This window comes from Oncorhynchus mykiss, chromosome 1 (assembly GCF_057628025.1).
Source record: "Oncorhynchus mykiss isolate SJ-2025 chromosome 1, ASM5762802v1, whole genome shotgun sequence".
In the NCBI taxonomy this organism is placed as follows: Eukaryota; Metazoa; Chordata; class Actinopteri; order Salmoniformes; family Salmonidae; genus Oncorhynchus; species Oncorhynchus mykiss.
In genome coordinates, this window is record NC_143022.1 from 57,400,465 (window position 1) to 57,420,568 (window position 20,104).

At 43.7% G+C, this 20,104-nt stretch overlaps 1 protein-coding gene across 4 annotated transcripts in view; it reads left to right on the forward strand.

The window, feature by feature from the left end:
• Nucleotides 1-20,104, forward strand: part of LOC110532453 (reelin) — a 297,868-nt gene that overhangs the window by 244,538 nt on the left and 33,226 nt on the right. For all 4 annotated transcript variants that reach the window (XM_090234988.1, XM_090234991.1, XM_090234993.1 and 1 more), the window contains exons 43-48: nt 114-340; nt 3,727-3,950; nt 10,981-11,131; nt 13,199-13,333; nt 13,728-13,851; nt 14,226-14,475. In XM_090234988.1, the coding sequence (XP_090091114.1) occupies nt 114-340; nt 3,727-3,950; nt 10,981-11,131; nt 13,199-13,333; nt 13,728-13,851; nt 14,226-14,475 (1,111 nt within the window). The remainder of the gene's footprint in view (nt 1-113; nt 341-3,726; nt 3,951-10,980; nt 11,132-13,198; nt 13,334-13,727; nt 13,852-14,225; nt 14,476-20,104) is intronic.

Below are 20,104 nucleotides of genomic sequence, written 5' to 3' on the forward strand. Positions count from 1 at the left end.
TTTATATTTTAAACATTTTTCCTGTTTATATTTCCTGTGTTATGTTTCAGATGTGATCCTTATAATGATAATGACAATAACATAGTAATAATAATTTATTAATTTGTTCTCAGATCAACGTAGGCTGTACGACAGATTCTTCCTCCTCTAACCCAGTGAGACTGGAGTTCTCCAGGGACTTTGGGGCTACATGGCATCTCCTGGTGCCCCTGTGTTCGGGGGGCCCCCAGCCCTCATCCCTATGCTCCACAGAGCTGCACCCCGCCAGCGTCTACTACCCCGGGACAACACAGGGCTGGAGGAGGGAGATAATCCACTTTGGAAAGCTCAGACTCTGCGGGTGAGAGACTACAGGACATAGAAGAGAGCCTAACTAATATGAAAACCATCCAATTGAAACTTCTCAAATGGCCAGTTAACATATAGCAATGGGCCAAAATTCTCCCAACTTATTGTGAGAAGCTTGCGGAAAGCTACCCGAAACCTTTGGTCTAAGTTAAACAATTTAAAGGCAATGCTACCAAATACTAATTGAATACTAAAGGCCGCTCAGCAAGGAAGAAGCCACTGCTCCAAAACCTCCATAAAAAAGCCAGAATACGGTTTGCAACTGCAGATGGGGACAAAGATCGTACTATTTGGAGAAATGTCCTCTGGTCTGATGAAACAAAAATAGAACTGTTTGGCCAGTATGACCATCGTTATGTTTGGAGAAAAAAGGGGGAGGCTTGCAAGCTGTAGAACACCATCCCAACCGTGAAGCATGGGGGTGGCAGCATCACGTTCTGGGGGTGCTTTGCTGGAGAGTAGCAGCAGCGTAAAAGAGGGGTTGGGGTAACCATTTGGTTACCTGTTCAGGAGTCTTATGGCTTGAGGGTTAAAACTGTTGAGAAGCCTTTTTGTCCTAGTCTTGGCACTCCGGTACCGCTTGCCATGGGGTAGTAGAAAGAACAGTCTATGACTGGGGTGGCTGGGGTCTTTGACAATTTTTAGGGCCTTCCTCTGACACTGCCTGGTGTAGAGGTCCTGGTTAGCAGGCAGCTTTGCCCCAGTGATGTACTGGGCCGTACGCACTACCCTCTGAAGTGCCTTGCGGTCAGAGGCTGAGCATATACCAGGCAGTGATGCAACCGGTCAGGATGCTCTCGATGTTGCAGCTGTAGAACATTTTGAGGATCTCAGGACCCATGCCAAATCTTTTTAGTTTCCTGAGGGGGAATAGGCTTTGTCGTGCCCTCTTCACGACTGTCTTGGTGTGTTTGGACCATTCTAGTTTGTTGATGTGGACACCAAGGAACTTGAAGCTCTCAACCTGCTCCACTACAGCCCAGTCGATGAGAATGGGAGCGTGCTCGGTCCTTCTTTTCCTGTAGTCCACAATCATCTCCTTAGTCTTGGTTACTTTGAGGGATAGGTTGTTATTCTGGCACCACCCGGCCAGGTCTCTGACCTCCTCCCCATAGGCTGTCTCGTTGTTGTCGGTGATCAGGCCTGCCACTGTTGTGTCGTCAGCAAATATACTGATGGTGTTGGAGTCGTGCCTGGCCATACAGCCGTGGGTGGACAGGGAGTACAGGAGGGGACTGAGCACGCACCCCCCCTTGGGAGCTCCAGAGTTGTGGATCAGTGTGGCAGATGTGTGGCTACCTACCCTCACCACCTGGGGGCGGCCCGTCAGGAAGTCCAGGATCCAGTTGCAGAGGGAGGTGTTCAGTCTCAGATTCAGTGTCTTAAGTTATTTTTGTCAGTTGTTACTATGGAATACTGAAGTATAATTACAAGCATTTCATAAGTGTCAAAGGCTTTTATTGACAATTACATGAAGTTGATGCACAGAGTCATATTTGCAGTGTTGACCCTTCTTTTTCAAGACCTCTGCAATCTGCCCTGCCATGCTGTCAATTAACTTCAGGGACACATCCTGATGGCAGCCCATTCTTGCATAATCAATGCTTGGAGTTTGTCAGAATTTGTGGGTTTTTGTTTGTCCACCAGCCTCTTGAGGATTGACCACAAGTTCTCAATGGGATTAAGGTCTGGGGAGTGCCATGGACCCAAAATATCGATGTTTTGTTCCCCGAGCCACTTAGTTATCACTTTTGCCTTATGGCAAGGTGCTCCATCATGCTGGAAAAGGCAATGTTTGTCACCAAACTGTTCCGGGATGGTTGGGAGAAGTTGCTCTCGGAGGATGTGTTGGTACCATTCTTTATTCATGGCTGTGTTCTTAGGCAAAATTGTGAGTGAGCCCACTCCCTTGGCTGACAGGCAACCCGACACATGTATGGTCTCAGGATGCTTTACTGTTGGCATGACACAGGACTGATGGTAGCGCTCACCTTGTCTTCTCCGGACAAGCTTTTTTCCGGATGCCCCAAACAATCGGAAAGGGGATTCATCAGAGAAAATGACTTTACCCCAGTCTTCAGCAGTCCAGTCCCTGTACCTTTTGCAGAATATCAGTCTGTCCCTGATGTTTTTCCTGGAGAGAAGTGGCTTCTTTTCTGCCCATCTTGACATCAACCCATCCTCCAAAAGTCTTTGCCTCACTGTGCATGCAGATGCATGCACACCTGCCTGCTGCCATTCCTGAGCAAGCTCTGTACTGATCCCGCAGCTGAATCAACTATAGAAGATGGTCCTGGCGCTTGCTGGACTTTTGTTGGGCACCCTGAAGTGTTCTTCACAACAATTGAACTGCTCTCCTTGAAGTTCTTGATGATCCGATAATTGGTTGATTTAGGTACAATCTTACTGGCAGTAATATCCTTGCCTGTGAAGCCCTTTTTGTGCAAAGCAATGATGATGGCACGTGTTTCCTTGTAGGTAACCATGGCTGACAGAGGAAGAACAATGATTCCAAACACCACCCTGTTTTGAAGCTTCCAGTATGTTATTCGAACTCAATCAGCATGACAGAGTGATCTCCAGCCTTGTCCTGGTCAACACTCACACCTGTGTTAACGAGAGAATCACTGACATGATGTCAGCTGGTCCTTTTCTGACAGGCTGAAATGTAGGAGAAATGTTTTTGGGGGATTCAGTTCATTTGCATGGCAAAGAGGGACTTTGCAATTAATTGCAATTCATCTGATCACTCTTCATAACATTCTGGAGTATATGCAAATTGTCATCATACAAACTGAGGCAGCAGACTTTGTGAAAATGTATATTTGTGTCATTCTCAAAACTTTTGGCCACGACTGTGAGAAACACATTCCTAATATTAAGTTGAACAGCCATTATTTGTCAAAAGCATTCCACAGGGATGCTGGCCCATGTTGACTCCAATGCTTCCCACATTTGTGTCAAGTTGGCTGTATGTCCTTTGGGTGGTGGACCATTCTTGATACACACAGGAAACTGTTGAGCGGGAAAAACCCAGCAGCGTTGCAGTTCCTGACACTCTCAAACCGGTGAACCTGGCACCTACTACCATACCCTGTTCAAGGGCACTTAAATATTTGGTCTTTCCCATTCAGTCTCTGATTGGCAGAGATACACAATCCATGTCTCAATTTGCTCTAGACTTAAACTTTTTTTTAAACCTGTCTCCTCCCCTTCATCTACACTGATTGAAGTGGATTTAATTAGTGACATCAATAAGGGATTATACCTTTCACCTGGTTCGTCTGGAAAGAGCAGGTGTTCCTAATGTTTTGTATACTCAGTGTATAGATCTCTTTCTCTCCATCTCTCTCTTCTTCTTCTTCTCTCTCCTCTCAGATCCATCCGGTTCCGTTGGTACCAGGGCTTCTACTCCAGCGGTTCATCCCCCCCTACCTGGGCTTTGGACAGTGTGTACATTGGCCCCCAGTGCCAGGACATGTGTAACGGACACGGGTCATGTGTGAGGGGTACCCACTGTGTGTGTGACTCGGGATACTCAGGACCAGACTGCTCCCAACCCGACACATCCAACCCTGACTTCCTCAAGGAAGACTTCGAAGGTAGGCAGTGGGTATAGAACTGGAAGAAAGTGTATGGGTTCGGATAATGGCTACATTAACCCTGCCTGATCTTAACACTAACAATTAACCTAACCTTGCTGGTGGAATATACATTTCCTTGAATGTGCAAGAAAACACAGATTTCCGCATAAAAGCAGAGGGTGTGTGTGTGTGTGCGTGTGCGTGTGTGTGAGAGAGAGTGAGACTAGTAGACAGTCACTGTATCTGTGTTGTTCAAACACAGTGTTCAGATATTGTGTTTAGCCATCAATACTGATATTGATCAGATGATCTTTTGAGAACTGGATGGATGTGATTAATACACTTGTGGTAGAAAGGGCTCCTAAGTGTGATGAAATACATTGTTGTGCGACCAGGAGTTTTATTTTGGCAGCACATAATAATTGTTATAATGTTAAGGGTTCGCTGTACCATTGTTTCTGAGTGCCCTAGAGAAACAATCAGGCACAGATTCATTAGCGTCATGGTTACACCATTACTGCAGCGAAAACGGCTTGTTTTTAACCCCACCAGGTCAAAGGATCTGACCCATATTACCTGCTCAACATTTATATCTCGGACCACATTTTATATTAATAAACTGCTTGCACAGTTCAGTCATGTTACCTCATCGTGTGGGACTTTTTCATCCCACTCCCACCCACACATGCAGCTTTTCTTTCCTCACTGGATTCCCACTTGCATGAACTGGTTCCAAACCCGCGCCGTCCTGCATTTTAGCATGTGACGCAGCTCACTTGCCAGCCAGGTCCCAGCAATTTTGGGCCCTGTAGGCAATATCAAAGTGCTCAAAAATACCCTAAGAACTAGTTTAAATTACCAGAGGTTCTCATGTAGACCAATATATTAATCTATCGTATTACTGGGATATATCAACAACTAAGGTAGACGTAGTTTGTAGCGAGAAGAGTTGGAGAGGCTTGCACTTTCACCTGACCTACATTTTATAGCCTTCTTTTTAGGAGTGGGACGATTTTCAGATGGAGACAAATATGGGTGATCAATATTTATTTATAGGAAATGTAGTAAACTACAGCCTGATCATATTTAGGATGTACATTTCCTTGGAATGATAACCGCCCTGTGCTTCCCCTGCCCATGCAGGCTATAGCCTACTCTATTTAATTGAGACCACAAGCGTACCTGTTCTTGCACATGTGGCTACAATGGGAAAGTAAATCTGCTTTGAAAGTTGATGAGCTTGTAAACTCACTTTTGAGAAAAACGTCTTTCAATGTTTTGGTACTACTATTGGAGAGCCCTTCTTTGTCTACACCCGTTCAGCATTGTTCACACCCTCTTAAGCCTTAGCCCCATCCATCTCTTTAAGGGTTGATCCAACCGTTCTGTACTAACATGCCAGCTACTTCCAGATATCTAAGAGAGAGAGAACAGCTCACTGAACATTACTTGCCCTATCGCTCTGTGGTTTCACGTTCAGAGCGCACAATGGACGCTCTGGCCAATAAGTAGGATTGTTCCGAAAGCTCTGACCTCAACTACAGTCAAGCACCCAACTAACTGGCTAATATTGGCTAGCTACTTCCAGAAACATAATGAGAGAATACCCCACTCTGACCATTTTACTCTCCCTAGCAGAACTCGTTAAGACATGCAGCTAGCTAGCTAAACAATGGACCATAATCACAACTCATGACGTTGCTACCCTGCATAATTCTGTAGGTAGCTAACCACCAGGTTCTATGGCTATAACTAGTCAAACAAATGTGTCTGAGATACAAAGAATAAGATCATACACATAACGTTAGCTAGCAACCCAGCCAGCTAATATTAGCTAGCTAACAGTACATTTGAATTTAAACCACTTTCTGTCTCCTGTCTGATGCCATGCTTGGTTGCCTTAGTTTGACAATGGTGTTTTCTCCTTCTCTTTAGCTATCATACTCCAATTCCACTGATTTCAAAACTCGCTCCTCCAGAAAACAGAGAGCATGCACATAACGTTAGCTACCGAGCCAGCCAGCTAATGTTAGCTAGCTAATAATACACTTTAACTTGACATTGGGTTTATGCAGTTTTACTACCCTATATACCCTAAACATACTGGCCAGCTCCAATTGACAGATGCATGCTTTATGGTAGACCAATCCAAACTCATCTCTCGGTATGTCCAGCCCACTCATTATTTTAGCCAATCATGGCTAGCAGGATAGCTGTGATAAGAGAAAACAGATGGCTCAACAACATTGTAGTTACTCCACAATAATAACCTTACAGAGTGAAAATAAGGAAGCCTGTATAAAATAAAAATCTATTCCAAAACATGCATCCTGTTTGAAAAAAATGTGGCAAAACAGTTAAAATGTTGTCCTGAATACAAAGTGTTGTCTTTGAGGTAAATCCAAATTAACACATTACTGAGTACCACTCTCCATATTTCCAAGCATAGTGGTGGCTGCATCATGTTGTGGGTATGCTTGTAATCATTGAAGACTGGGGAGTTTTTCAGAAGAAAAAAGAAACAGAATTGCGCTAAGCACAGGGAAAATCCTAGAGGAAAACCTGGTTCAGTGTGCCTTCCACCAGACACTGGGAGATGACTTCACCTTTTAGCAGGACAATAACCTAAAACACAACGCCAAATCTACACTGGAGTTGCTTACCAAGAAGACAGTGAATGTTCCTGAGTGGCCAAGTAACAGTTTTGACTTAAATCGGCTTGAAAATCTATGGAAAACCTTAAAATGGTTGTATCGCAATGATCAACAACCAATTTGACAGAGCTTGAAGAATTTTGAAAAGTATACTGGGAAAATGATGTACAATCCAGGTGTGGAAAACTCTTAGAGACTTACCCAGATTGTAACTGCTGCTAAAGGTGATTCTAACATGTATTGACTCAGGGGTTGAATACTTACCTAACCAATACATATTTTTATTTCACTTTTACGTTACAGAGTATTTTCTGTAGATCATTGACAAAAACGGACAATTAAATATATATATTTAATCCCACTTTGTAACACAACAAAACTTGGAAAAGGTCTTTATGAAGGCACTGTAAATCTCATCATTTGATGTTTTGATAGTTTGGTTTCCCAAGAGACTCCATAGGCCGGCATAGCTGACCTAAATTGTAAATATAGAAAGACGGAGTTGCCTCGTAAAATGCATGTATCTTTCAAATATTGGAATGTTCTCAAACCATTACTATCCATGATATCGGTGCGGGTACGGACTCCACAGGACCATTGGGGGGGATGCAAAAGGTTGCCATCCTGATCGCTAGGCATTATTGTGAAATATTAGAGCACGGGCATGCCATTTTTATTCCCAGTAATAGGATTTTTTTGTTGTTGTTGCAATAATAGGACCAAAGCACAGTTTACATTGTTTAAGGAATATATCAGTGAAGACAACCTCTTTCAGAGCAATAGGAGACACCATATTTCATTCTTTAATCAACCAGGGGGCAGAATAATCCTGTCTTAGCCAATTTAGGATGGGGCAAAGTTTGGTACGGATAGTCTTCCTATATATTTCCCTTTTTGAAAATCTGTTAATTTTATCCGGGATTGTTTACCTTGCAATATACATGTTTTAACCGCACTGTGAATTGTATCCCAGTAGCCAGAAAGGGGAGCCATTGGAAGCATTGAACTACAGAAATTCAGCCGTGGAGATATATTTCTTTTAATAACAGATATTTTGCCGGTTAAAGCAGCTGGCAAAGTTCTGAGGTCGGATTGAATTGATTTGAGCGTTCTGTTGAAGTTTCTGGAAGTGGTTTTATCTAAAGAAGGAAATATATCTACTCACAAATATTTAAAACGGGTAACGATTGGGATACAATAAATAGAGATAGAATCCTCCAACAGGTTCTTGAGAGGTAGTTGGGCTGATTTGGTTAGATTCATTTTATAACTTGAGATTAAGCTGAATGTATATTTGATCTTCAATGTGTTTGAGATACATTATCTAGATGTAGTAAAATATTGTCTGCGTATAATGAGATTAAGTGATCAGTAGATTTGAGAGAAATTTGTGTTATTTCCTTAAATTGAAGAATTCCCTGGGCTAGGAGTTCCATGGACAATGAGAATAGCAGAGGCAACATTGGATCACCTTGTCTGCTGCTTCCAGTGATTCTTAATGGAGCAGAGCAGATATAGCCTGTTATAACTATGGTTGAGGGGTTGGAATATAATATTTTAGTCATATTAACGAAATTGGAGACAATTCCCACATGTTCCAAGACAGATCAGTGATATCACCATTTGAATCTATTAAAAGCTTTTTCTTCATCGAGAGATAATTCAGCCCAAGGAGCTGTTGTTTCTAATGACGCATCTATATAAGATATGTAATGGTCGACGGAGGTCATCCGAAGAAAAAAGCTTTTTAACAAACCTGCTTTGGTCCGTGTAGATCTATTTGGGTAAGTCTCGAGACGGCAAGACAACATTTTGGAAAACAGTTTAATATCTGTGTAGGGGGCGATAGTGAAAACATTGGGTGGCATCCTTACTTAAAGAAAATTAAAAGCTAAATTAGTGCCTTTCTCCCAAATTAACCTTTGTGAACAGCTGTATTAATAATCAGAGCAACAGTGGAACTAATTGATTCAAACATTTTAAATAAACCTCAGGAGGAATACTGTCCCATTGAGGTAATTTGTCTTTATTTGTGCTATCCAATGCCTTTTTGAGTTCGTTGAGAGAGATTGTCTCCTCTGTTGAGAGGAGGAGTTCTTAATTTTTTGGTGTGGCTTGATGTGGATTTACAATTTTTATTTATTTTTATTTTACCTTTATTTAACTAGGCAAGTCAGTTAAGAACAAATTCTTATTTTCAATGGCGGCCTAGGAACAGTGGGTTAACTGCCTGTTCAGGGGCAGAACGACAGATTTGTACCTTGTCAGCTCGGGGATATGAACTTGCAACCTTTCGGTGTACAGTTCTTTATACTGGATAAGCGGGAGAATCATTGCTTGATTAATTTGGGTTCTGATAATAATTTGCCTGTTTCAGCTTCAATAGTTGCTAAACTTTTTGAATTTTTGAAATTAACTAGGCAAGTCAGTTAAAAACAAATTCTTATTTACAATGATGGCCTACCCCAGCCAAACCCGGACGACGCTGGGCCTATTGTGCGCCACCCTATGGGACTCCCAATCACAGCCGGATGTGATACAGCCTGGATTTGAACCAGGGACTGTAGTGACGCCTCTTGCACTGAGATGCAGAGCCTTAGACCGCTGCACCACTCGAGAGCTAATTGATAATTACTGCGTAGAATGTTGGCCAGTAAACGACTGGGACAATTACCATGGAAGAAATGATTGAGTCTTACTCAATGGATGGTAAATTCTGCTTTCTGTCTAATTAATAAATGAAGTTCTGTCTTGACTTTGGAAAGAGTAATAGCTACCTGGTCTGAAAAATGTGTTTGATGGGAACACTAACACAGTTAACATCGACTGACTTTGTATTGATCATCATGAATTTATTTATTTGATTTTCAAATCGATCACAGAATGTAGGATTTTGTAATAATGAACAGTTGAAATGCCATCTTTTGACACTTTTACACACACATTTTAAGTTGGCAGTAGTAAGCGTGGTGGTCAGACAAGCTTATTTTGTTGATTTTCTACTTTCTTGATTAAAGAAGACAGAGGTGTAAATAATGTATGAAAAAAATATGTATGAAATCGGAGGTGTACTCTTTTGCTTTAGGAGTGTGTGCTTGCCAGGCCTCAGAGAGTATATCCTGGAAAGCCTTGGTTGCATATGGTTGCCTTGGTTGCGTTGGTCTAATTCAATATTTTCCTCCATGCCCAAAATGGTATCCCAATAACCAGATGGAATTCAGTTATTTCTAACAAGAGAATTGAAAAACCTGGGTTCATATGAATTTGAAGCATACACATAAAAAAAAGGCAATTTTCTTTCCAATATGGAAACATTGAACGATAGTGATTCTGCCTTTTTGGTCTTCACTTTTACCCAAGATGGTAATTTTGAGTTTCTTATGTATCATTATGATTACACCTTTAGTTTTATTTGGGGTTGATGAAAAAGCAACCTATTTGTGTATCCTTTTTGAGTTTCTTGGAACATTGCTACAGTATATCGGTATGGTTTCTTGATAGGATATCAAGACAGCTGGAACATTTAATAGGAGAGTTTATGCTTTCAAATTCCAAGAGAGGATAGCTAGCATTGCCATCATTTTAAATAAAATAATGTACTATTATGTAATTGTTATCTTTAGTTTTAATAAGCCCATGGATGTGAAACCAAAAGCAGGACCCACAGGGAGTGATTCTGTTTTCTTTTTTAGGAGATTTATTTCCCCTTCTAGCTTAGTTCGTGCTTTTTGGAGTCAGCCCTCTGTCACAATGTCCACTGTCTCTAACTTTTACACTTTAGTTGAGGAGGAATCCACTTCAGAAGTGAGCAGTGCAAGAGATTAATGTATCGGTTTTAATTGCAAGTCGAGGGCAAAGGTAATTTCCTCACAAACAATCAATCAGATAGTATTGGCAAAATCTTTCTATTGGGTATTGAGAGCTGTCATGTTCCCACAGGTGAATGATTTACAGAATATTCGAGCTACTGGAGTGAAATAGACCTGCTATTGTTCCTTGTAAAACAGTGAATGTTTCACACCATAATGTTTTGCTATATGTTGACATTTACTTTAAAATAAGTCTGATAATTCATAGCTATTTTGCAAAAGAAAAAGCCACTAGAAAGCCACAAGTTTTCAATGAACTAATGTGTTAACAGTGTTATATATTAGTTTCTAGGGCACAACAGGTGCTGTAAAAGTAGCTAGAATTCATAAAGCCCAGTATAGGCTATTATCTCAATCAATTAAAAAATAATTCCTTTCTGGTGCTCCTAAATTTCATGTGATGCTCCTAACTTTTTAAAGTTGAGAGCACTGGTGCTACCAATGAAAAATGTTAATTTGTATGCCTGTGTGTGCGTTTGTCGTGCTTGTGTGCATGCCTGCTTGCCCTTGTGTGTGTGTGTACAGGAGGGGCGGTGGATGCTGACAGGTTTAGGCTGCTGAGTGGAGGGAAACCTAGCAGGAAATGTGGCATCATGTCCAGTGGGAACCACCTGTTCTTCAGCGAGGACGGCCTTCGCATGCTGGTCACCAACGACATGGACCTTTCCAACGCAAGGTACCGTGTCTGTGTGTGTGTGTGTGTGTGTGTGTGTGTTTTTAAGGTTTTTAACTGATAGCTGTGCTTTTGAGGCCCTCAAGTGGTGAGTTGAGGTGACATAATGTATTTAACCCTATTAGAAAACCTGCTCCTCACTTCTCAAGTGGAATGTTCCTCACATTGATAGTAAAATGTGTGTGTGAGCTACGTTTAACCATTTGAATTCAGACGAAAAGATAAAGAAGTATATTTTCTCAAGACACACTTACACACACACACATTGATAAATGTACATATATAGGGCACTGCATCTCGCAGTGCTAGCTGTGCCAACAGAGACTCTGGGTTCGAGCCCAGGCTCTGTCGCAGCTGGCCGCAACCGGGAGGTCCATGGGGCGATGCACAATTGGCTTAGTGTCGTCCGGGTTAGGGAGGGTTTGGCCGGTAGGGATATCCTTGTCTCATCGCGGACTAGCGACTCCTGTGGCGGCCCGGGCGCAGTGCACGCTAACCAGGTCGCTAGGTGCACGGTATTGGTGCGGCTGGCTTCCGGGTTGGATGCACGCTGTGTTAAGAAGCAGTGCGGCTTGGTTGGGTTGTGTTTCGGAGGACGCATGGCTTTCGACCTTCGTCTCTCCCGAGCCCGTATGGGAGTTGTAGCGATGAGACAACATAGTAACTACTAACAATTGGATACCACGAAATTGGTGAGAAAGGGAGGTAAAATAAATCAACATTTTAAAAAAATTAACAAATATATTTGTACATATATTTATCAATCTGCATTATAATTATATACAGTATACAGCTGAAGTCGGAAGTTTACATACACCTTAGCCAAGTACATTTAAACTCAGTTTTTCACAATTCCTGACAATTAACCCTAGTATAAAATGCCCTGTCTTAGGTCAGTTAGGATCACCACTTTATTGAAAGAATGTGAAATGTCAGAATAATAGCAGAGAGAATTATTTATTTCAGCTTTTATTTCTTTCATCACATTCCCAGTGGGTCAGAAGTTTACATACCCTCAATTAGTATTTGGTAGCATTGCCTTTAAATTGTTTAACTTGGGTCAAATGTTTCGGTAGCCTTCCATAAGCATCCCACAATAAGTTGGGTGAATTTTGGCCCATTCTTCCTGACAGAGCTGGTGTAATTGGGATTGAGGTCAGGGCTTTGTGATGGCCACTCCAATACCTTGACTTTGTTGTCCTTAAACCATTTTGCCACAACTTTGAGAGTATGCTTGGGGTCATTGTCCATTTGGAACAAGCTTTAACTTCCTGACTGATGTCTTGGGATGTTGCTTCAATATATCCACATCATTTTCCTTCCTCATGATGCCATCTATTTTGTGAAGTGCACCAGTCCCTCCTGCAGCAAAGCACCCCCACAACATGATGCTGCCACCCCCGTGCTTCACGGTTGGGATGGTGTCCTTCAACTTGCAAGCTTCACCCTTATTCCTCCAAACATAATTATGGTCATACTGGCCAAACAGTTCTATTTTTGTTTCATCAGACCAGAGGACATGCGTGGTCCCATGGTGTTTATACTTGCGTACTATCGTTTGCATAGATGAACGTGGTACCTTCAGGTGTTTGGAAATTGCTCCCATGGATGAACTAGACTTGTGGAGGTCTACAATTGTTTTTCTGAGGTCTTGGCTGATTTCTTTTGATTTTCCCATGATATCAAGCAAAGAGGCAGTGAGTTTGAAGATAAGCCTTGAAATACATCCACAGGTACACCTCCAATTGACTCAAATGATGTCAATCAGAAGCTTCTAAAGCCATGACATAATTTTCTGGAATTTTCCAAGCTGTTTAAAGGCACAGTCAACTTAGTGTATGTAAACTTCTGACCCACTGGAATTGTGATGCTGTGAAATATAAGTGAAATAATCTGTCTGTAACAATTGTTGGAAAAACTACTTGTGTCATGCACAAAGTAGATGTCCTTACAGACTTGCCAAATCTATAGTTCGTTAACAAGGAATTTGTGGAGTGGTTGAAAACAAGTTTTAATGACTCCAACCTAAGTGTATGTAAACTTCTGACTTCAACTGTATATATTTTGTAGGTTTATTCAGTTCTTCCTGCGTCTGGGCTGTGGTAAGGCCTCCCCAGACCCCCGCTCCCAGCCTGTCCTGCTCCAGTTCTCTGTAGATGGGGCTCTGACCTGGGGCCTGCTGCAGGACTTCTTCTTCTCCAACAGGTTAGCATAACTCTCACTGTACCTCATATCAGGATAAGGTAAGACCCAGATGCAGACCGTGTCGAGAAAAAGAGAGGCTGAGAAAAGAGAGGAGCTGACAGGACAAACGCTGTTAAGCTTGACAAACAAGACAATCCGACAACAGACAAACAGAAAACACAGGTATAACTACACAGGGGACAATGGGGATAATGGGGAAGATGGGCGATACCTGGAGGGGGGTGGAGACAATCACAAAGACAGGTGTAAAAGATAAGGGTGTGACACATCACTGTACTGTAAATATTGTTTTGTGTTATACTGACATGCTTTTTGACGCAAAAATTATTTACTAATGGATAAAATAAATCATTACCTTCATCATAATCATAATCAACTTCCTCTTCTTCAACAGCAGTAACCAAGCTCGCCTCGTGGCCCTGGAGATCCCTCTGCGTGCCCGTACCTCCGCCACGCGCCTACGCTGGTGGCAGCCCTCTGAGAATGGACACTTCTATAGTCCATGGGTTATTGACCAGGTGAAACACCTTACCCACATCTATCTATCACTCCAGTGCTAATTTGCTAAATTGTAATTACTTCGCTACTATGGCCTATTTATTGCCTTACCTCCTCATGCCAGTTGCACACACTGTATATAGACTGTCTTTTTTTTCTATTGTGTCTTTGTTGTTTTCGTCGCACTGCTTTGCTTTATCTTGGCCAGGTCGCAGTTATAAATGAGAACTTGTTCTCAACTAGCGTACCTGGTTAAATTAAGGTGAAAAAATATATATAAATAAATAAAAATATATGTTCATCCAATTATTCATCCATCCTTCAATCTGTCCATCTTTATCAATATAACAGTATCACGCATATGACATGAACCTATGTCTCTCTACTCTGCCAGGTGGTGGTGGGGGGCAGTGCCAGTGGCTGGGGTCCTTTAGAAGACGACTTCTCCTCTATGGATGGGCGTTCTTGGCTGCTCTACCCCGGGGGTATCCGCATGCCCGTGTGTGGTTCTGACGGGGCGGCCTTCGCTTTCATAGAAAAGTCCAACACGCGCTACGCTGTCACCACAGACATCAGCCTGGGACAGGATGCTTTCATACAGTTTGATTTCTCAGCTTCATGCTCTGTCACAAACTCCTGCTACGGTGAGCCACAAAATATATATATTTGACAGGTTGTCAATGTAAGTAATAATATGTTACATTTATTTTGTCAAGGTAGTCAGAGAATAGTTTTATAAGAAACGTAGGTAAAAATGTGAGCTTTCAGGATTGGTGTTGATTGCTGTTTTTGCTTTTATTAACGTTGCCTGGCTATGCTGTCTAGGTTAGTGAGGTCGGGCACTGATGTTGGGTGATTAGGCCTGGCTCGCAGTTATCTTTCCAATTCATCCCAAAGGTGTTCAATGGGGTTGAGGTCAGAGCTCTGTCTAGGCCAGACAAGTTTTTACATACCCATCTCGACAAACCATTTCTGAACCTAGTTTTGTAAACGGGGACATTGTCATGCTGGAACAGGAAAGGACCTTCCCCAAACTGTTGACACAAAGTCGGAAGCACATAATCGTCTAGAATGTCATTGTATGCTGTAACGTAATAATGTCCCTTTACTGGAACTAAGTGGCATATCCCGAACCATGAAAAACATCCCCATACAATTATTCCTCCTCCACCAAACTTTACAGTTGACACTATGCATTGGGGCAGGTAGTGTTCTCCTGGCATCCGGCAAATTATTAACAAGAGATGTTAGAAAATGAGGCTATTTAGGGATTCTAATTGTGGATTTTAAAGAAAACAAGAATCATTAGCATAGAATGACTCCTTTGCTTGAAGCCCTGGATTTCTAATTTTAACAGCTAACATTTCGATGGCAATAATACATAGATATGCCGATAGTGGACAACCTTGTTTTACTCCTCTTGACAGTCTAAAACTTTCTGATGTGTAGCCATTATTTACTATTTTACACCTAGGCGTACTATACATAACTTTAACCAATTTTTAAGAGATTCTCCAAAAATGAAATATTCCAGGCATTTACAGTGCCTTGCGAAAGTATTCGGCCCCCTTGAACTTTGCGACCTTTTGCCACATTTCATGCTTCAAACATAAAGATATAAAACTGTATTTTTTGTGAAGAATCAACAACAAGTGGGACACAATCATGAAGTGGAACAACATTTATTGGATATTTCAAACCTTTTTAACAAATCAAAAACTGAAAAATTGGGCGTGCAAAATTATTCAGCCCCTTTACTTTCAGTGCAGCAAACTCTCTCCAGAAGTTCAGTGAGGATCTCTGAATGATCCAATGTTGACCTAAATGACTAATGATGATAAATACAATCCACCTTCTGTGTAATCAAGTCTCCGTATAAATGCACCTGCACTGTGATAGTCTCAGAGGTCCGTTAAAAGCGCAGAGAGCATCATGAAGAACAAGGAACACACCAGGCAGGTCCGAGATACTGTTGTGAAGAAGTTTAAAGCCGGATTTGGATACAAAACGATTTCCCAAGCTTTAAACATCCCAAGGAGCACTGTGCAAGCGATAATATTGAAATGGAAGGAGTATCAGACCACTGCAAATCTACCAAGACCTGGCCGTCCCTCTAAACTTTCAGCTCATACAAGGAGAAGACTGATCAGAGATGCAACCAAGAGGCCCATGATCACTCTGGATGAACTGCAGAGATCTACAGCTGAGGTGGGAGACTCTGTCCATAGGACAACAATCAGTCGTATATTGCACAAATCTGGCCTTTATGGAAGAGTGGCAAGAAGAAAGACATTTCTTAAAGATATCCATAAAAAGTGTTGTTTAAAGTTTGCCATAAGCCACCTGGGAGACACACCAAACATGTGGAAGAAGGTGCTCTGGTCAGATGAAACCAAAATTGAACTTTTTGGCAACAATGCAAGACGTTATGTTTGGCGTAAAAGCAACACAGCTCATCACCCAGAACACACCATCCCCACTGTCAAACATGGTGGTGGCAGCATCATGGTTTGGGCCTGCTTTTCTTCAGCAGGGACAGGGAAGATGGTTAAAATGGATGGAGCCAAATACAGGACCATTCTGGAAGAAAACCTGATGGAGTCTGCAAAAAACCTGAGACTGGGACGGAGATTTGTCTTCCAACAAGACAATGATCCAAAACATAAAGCAAAATCTACAATGGAATGGTTCAAAAATAAACATATCCAGGTGTTAGAATGGCCAAGTCAAAGTCCAGACCTGAATCCAATCGAGAATCTGTGGAAAGAACTGAAAACTGCTGTTCACAAATGCTCTCCATCCAACCTCACTGAGCTCGAGCTGTTTTGCAAGGAGGAATGGGAAAAAAATTCAGTCTCTCGATGTGCAAAACTGATAGAGACATACCCCAAGCGACTTACAGCTGTAATCGCAGCAAAAGGTGGCGATACAAAGTATTAACTTAAGGGGGCTGAATAACTTTGCACGCCCAATTTTTCAGTTTTTGATTTGTTAAAAAAGTTTGAAATATCCAATAAATGTCGTTCCACTTCATGATTGTGTCCCACTTGTTGTTGATTCTTCACAAAAAAATACAGTTTTATATCTTTATGTTTGAAGCCTGAAATGTGGCAAAAGGTCGCAAAGTTCAAGGGGGCCGAATACTTTCGCAAGGCACTGTATATACAGTATATGTAAACTTCAGTCGTACTTTATCAAGGGCCTTTTCAAAGTCAGCTATGAATACCAGTCCTGTTTTCCCCGATACTTCTGTTATGGTGAGTGAATGAGGACCCAAAAGCGAACTAACTTAAACAGAGCTTCTTTAATAACCAAACATAGGTAGGCTCAGATAGACCGGCAGATTCCGACAGGACAGGACAAGGTTACAGCAAACATGACGATAGTCTGGCTCAGGCATGAAACACAAACAAACAAGAATCCGACAAGGACAGGAGCAGAAACAGAGAGAGATATAGGGACCTAATCAGAGGGAAAAAAGGGAACAGGTGGGGAACGGGGTGAATGGGTAGTTAGAGGAGACAAGGGACAGCTGGGGGAAAGCGGGGGAGAAAAGGTAACCTAACACGACCAGCAGAGGGAGACAGGGTGAAGGGAAAGGACAGAGACAAGACAACATGACAGTACCCCCCCACTCACCGAGCGCCTCCTGGCGCACTCGAGGAGGAAACCTGGCGGCAACGGAGGAAATCATCAATCAGCGCACGGTCCAGCACGTCCCGAGAGGGAACCCAACTCCTCTCCTCAGGACCGTACCCCTCCCAGTCAACTAGGTACTGATGACCACGGCCCCGAGGACGCATGTCCAAGATCTTACGGACCCTGTAGATAGGTGCGCCCTCGACAAGGATGGGGGGGGGGGGGGGAAGACGAGCGGGGGCGCGAAGAACGGGCTTAACACAGGAGACATGGAAGACCGGGTGGACGCGACGAAGATATCGCGGAAGAAGAAGTCGCACTGCGACAGGATTAATGACCTGAGAGATACGGAATGGACCAATGAACCGCGGGGTCAACTTGCGAGAAGCCGTCTTAAGGGGAAGGTTCTGAGTGGAGAGCCAAACTCTCTGACCGCGACAATACCTAGGGCTCTTAGTTCTACGCTTATTAGCAGCTCTCACAGTCTGCGCCCTATAACGGCAAAGTGCAGACCTGACCCTCTTCCAGGTGCGCTCGCAACGTTGGACAAAAGCCTGAGCGGAGGGGACGCTGGACTCGGCGAACTGAGATGAGAACAACGGAGGCTGGTACCCGAGGCTACTCTGAAAAGGAGATAGCCCGGTCGCAGACGAAGGAAGCGAGTTGTGGGCGTATTCTGCCCAGGGGAGCTGTTCTGACCAAGACGCAGGGTTGCGAAAAGAAAGACTGCGTAAGATGCGACCAATAGTCTGATTGGCCCGTTCTGCTTGACCGTTAGACTGGGGGTGAAAGCCGGAAGAGAGACTGACGGAAGCCCCAATCAAACGGCAAAACTCCCTCCAAAATTGAGACGTGAATTGCGGACCTCTGTCCGAAACGACGTCTGACGGAAGGCCATGAATTCTGAAAACATTCTCGATGATGATTTGTGCCGTCTCTTTAGCAGAAGGAAGCTTAGCAAGGGGAATGAAATGAGCCGCCTTAGAGAACCTATCGACAACCGTAAGAATAACAGTCTTCCCCGCTGACGAAGGCAGTCCGGTGACAAAATCTAAGGCGATGTGAGACCACGGTCGAGAGGGAATAGGAAGCGGCCTGAGACGGCCGGCAGGAGGAGAGTTACCGGACTTAGTCTGCGCGCAGACCGAACAAGCAGCCACGAAACGACGCGTGTCATGCTCCCGGGTGGGCCACCAGAAACGCTGGCGAATGGAAGCAAGCATACCCCGAACGCCAGGGTGGCCGGCTAACTTGGCAGAGTGAGCCCACTGAAGAACGGCCAGACGAGTAGGAACGGGAACGAAAAGAAGGTTCCTAGGACAAGCGCGCGGCGACGGAGTTTGAGTGAGTGCTTGCTTTACCTGCCTCTCAATTCCCCAGACAGTCAACCCGACAACACGCCCCTCAGGGAGAATCCCCTCGGGGTCAGTGGAGGCTACTGAAGAACTGAAGAGACGAGACAAAGCATCAGGCTTGGTGTTCTTAGAGCCCGGACGATAAGAAATCACGAACTCGAAACGAGCGAAAAACAGCGCCCAACGCGCCTGACGCGCATTAAGTCGTTTGGCAGAACGGATGTACTCAAGGTTCCTATGGTCAGTCCAAACGACAAAAGGAACGGTCGCCCCCTCCAACCACTGTCGCCATTCGCCTAGGGCTAACCGGATGGCGAGCAGTTCGCGGTTACCCACATCATAGTTACGTTCCGACGGCGACAGGCGATGAGAAAAATACGCGCATGGGTGGACCTTGTCGTCAGAGAGGGAGCGCTGAGAAAGGATGGCTCCCACTCCCACCTCTGACGCGTCAACCTCGACAACGAACTGTCTAGAGACGTCAGGTGTAACAAGGATAGGAGCGGATGTAAAACGATTCTTGAGGAGATCAAAAGCTCCCTGGGCGGAAACGGACCACTTAAAGCACGTCTTGACAGAAGTAAGGGCTGTGAGAGGAGCTGCCACCTGACCGAAATTACGGATGAAACGACGATAGAAGTTCGCGAAGCCGAGAAAGCGCTGCAGCTCGACGCGTGACTTAGGGACGGGCCAATCAATGACAGCTTGGACCTTAGCGGGATCCATCTTAATGCCTTCAGCGGAAATAACAGAACCGAGAAATGTGACGGAGGAGGCATGAAAAGTGCACTTCTCAGCCTTCACAAAAAGACAATTCTCTAAAAGGCGCTGGAGGACACGTCGAACGTGCTGAACATGAATCTGGAGTGACGGTGAAAAAATCAGGATATCGTCAAGGTAAACGAAAACAAAGATGTTCAGCATGTCTCTCAGGACATCATTGACTAATGCCTGAAAGACAGCTGGAGCGTTAGCGAGGCCGAAAGGAAGAACCCGGTATTCAAAGTGCCCTAACGGAGTGTTAAACGCCGTCTTCCACTCGTCCCCCTCCCTGATGCGCACGAGATGGTAAGCGTTACGAAGGTCCAACTTAGTGAAAAACCTGGCTCCCTGCAGGATCTCGAAGGCTGAAGACATAAGAGGAAGCGGATAACGATTCTTCACTGTTATGTCATTCAGCCCTCGATAATCTATGCAGGGGCGCAGAGACCCGTCCTTCTTCTTGACAAAAAAAAACCCCGCTCCGGCGGGAGAGGAGGAGGGGACTATGGTACCGGCG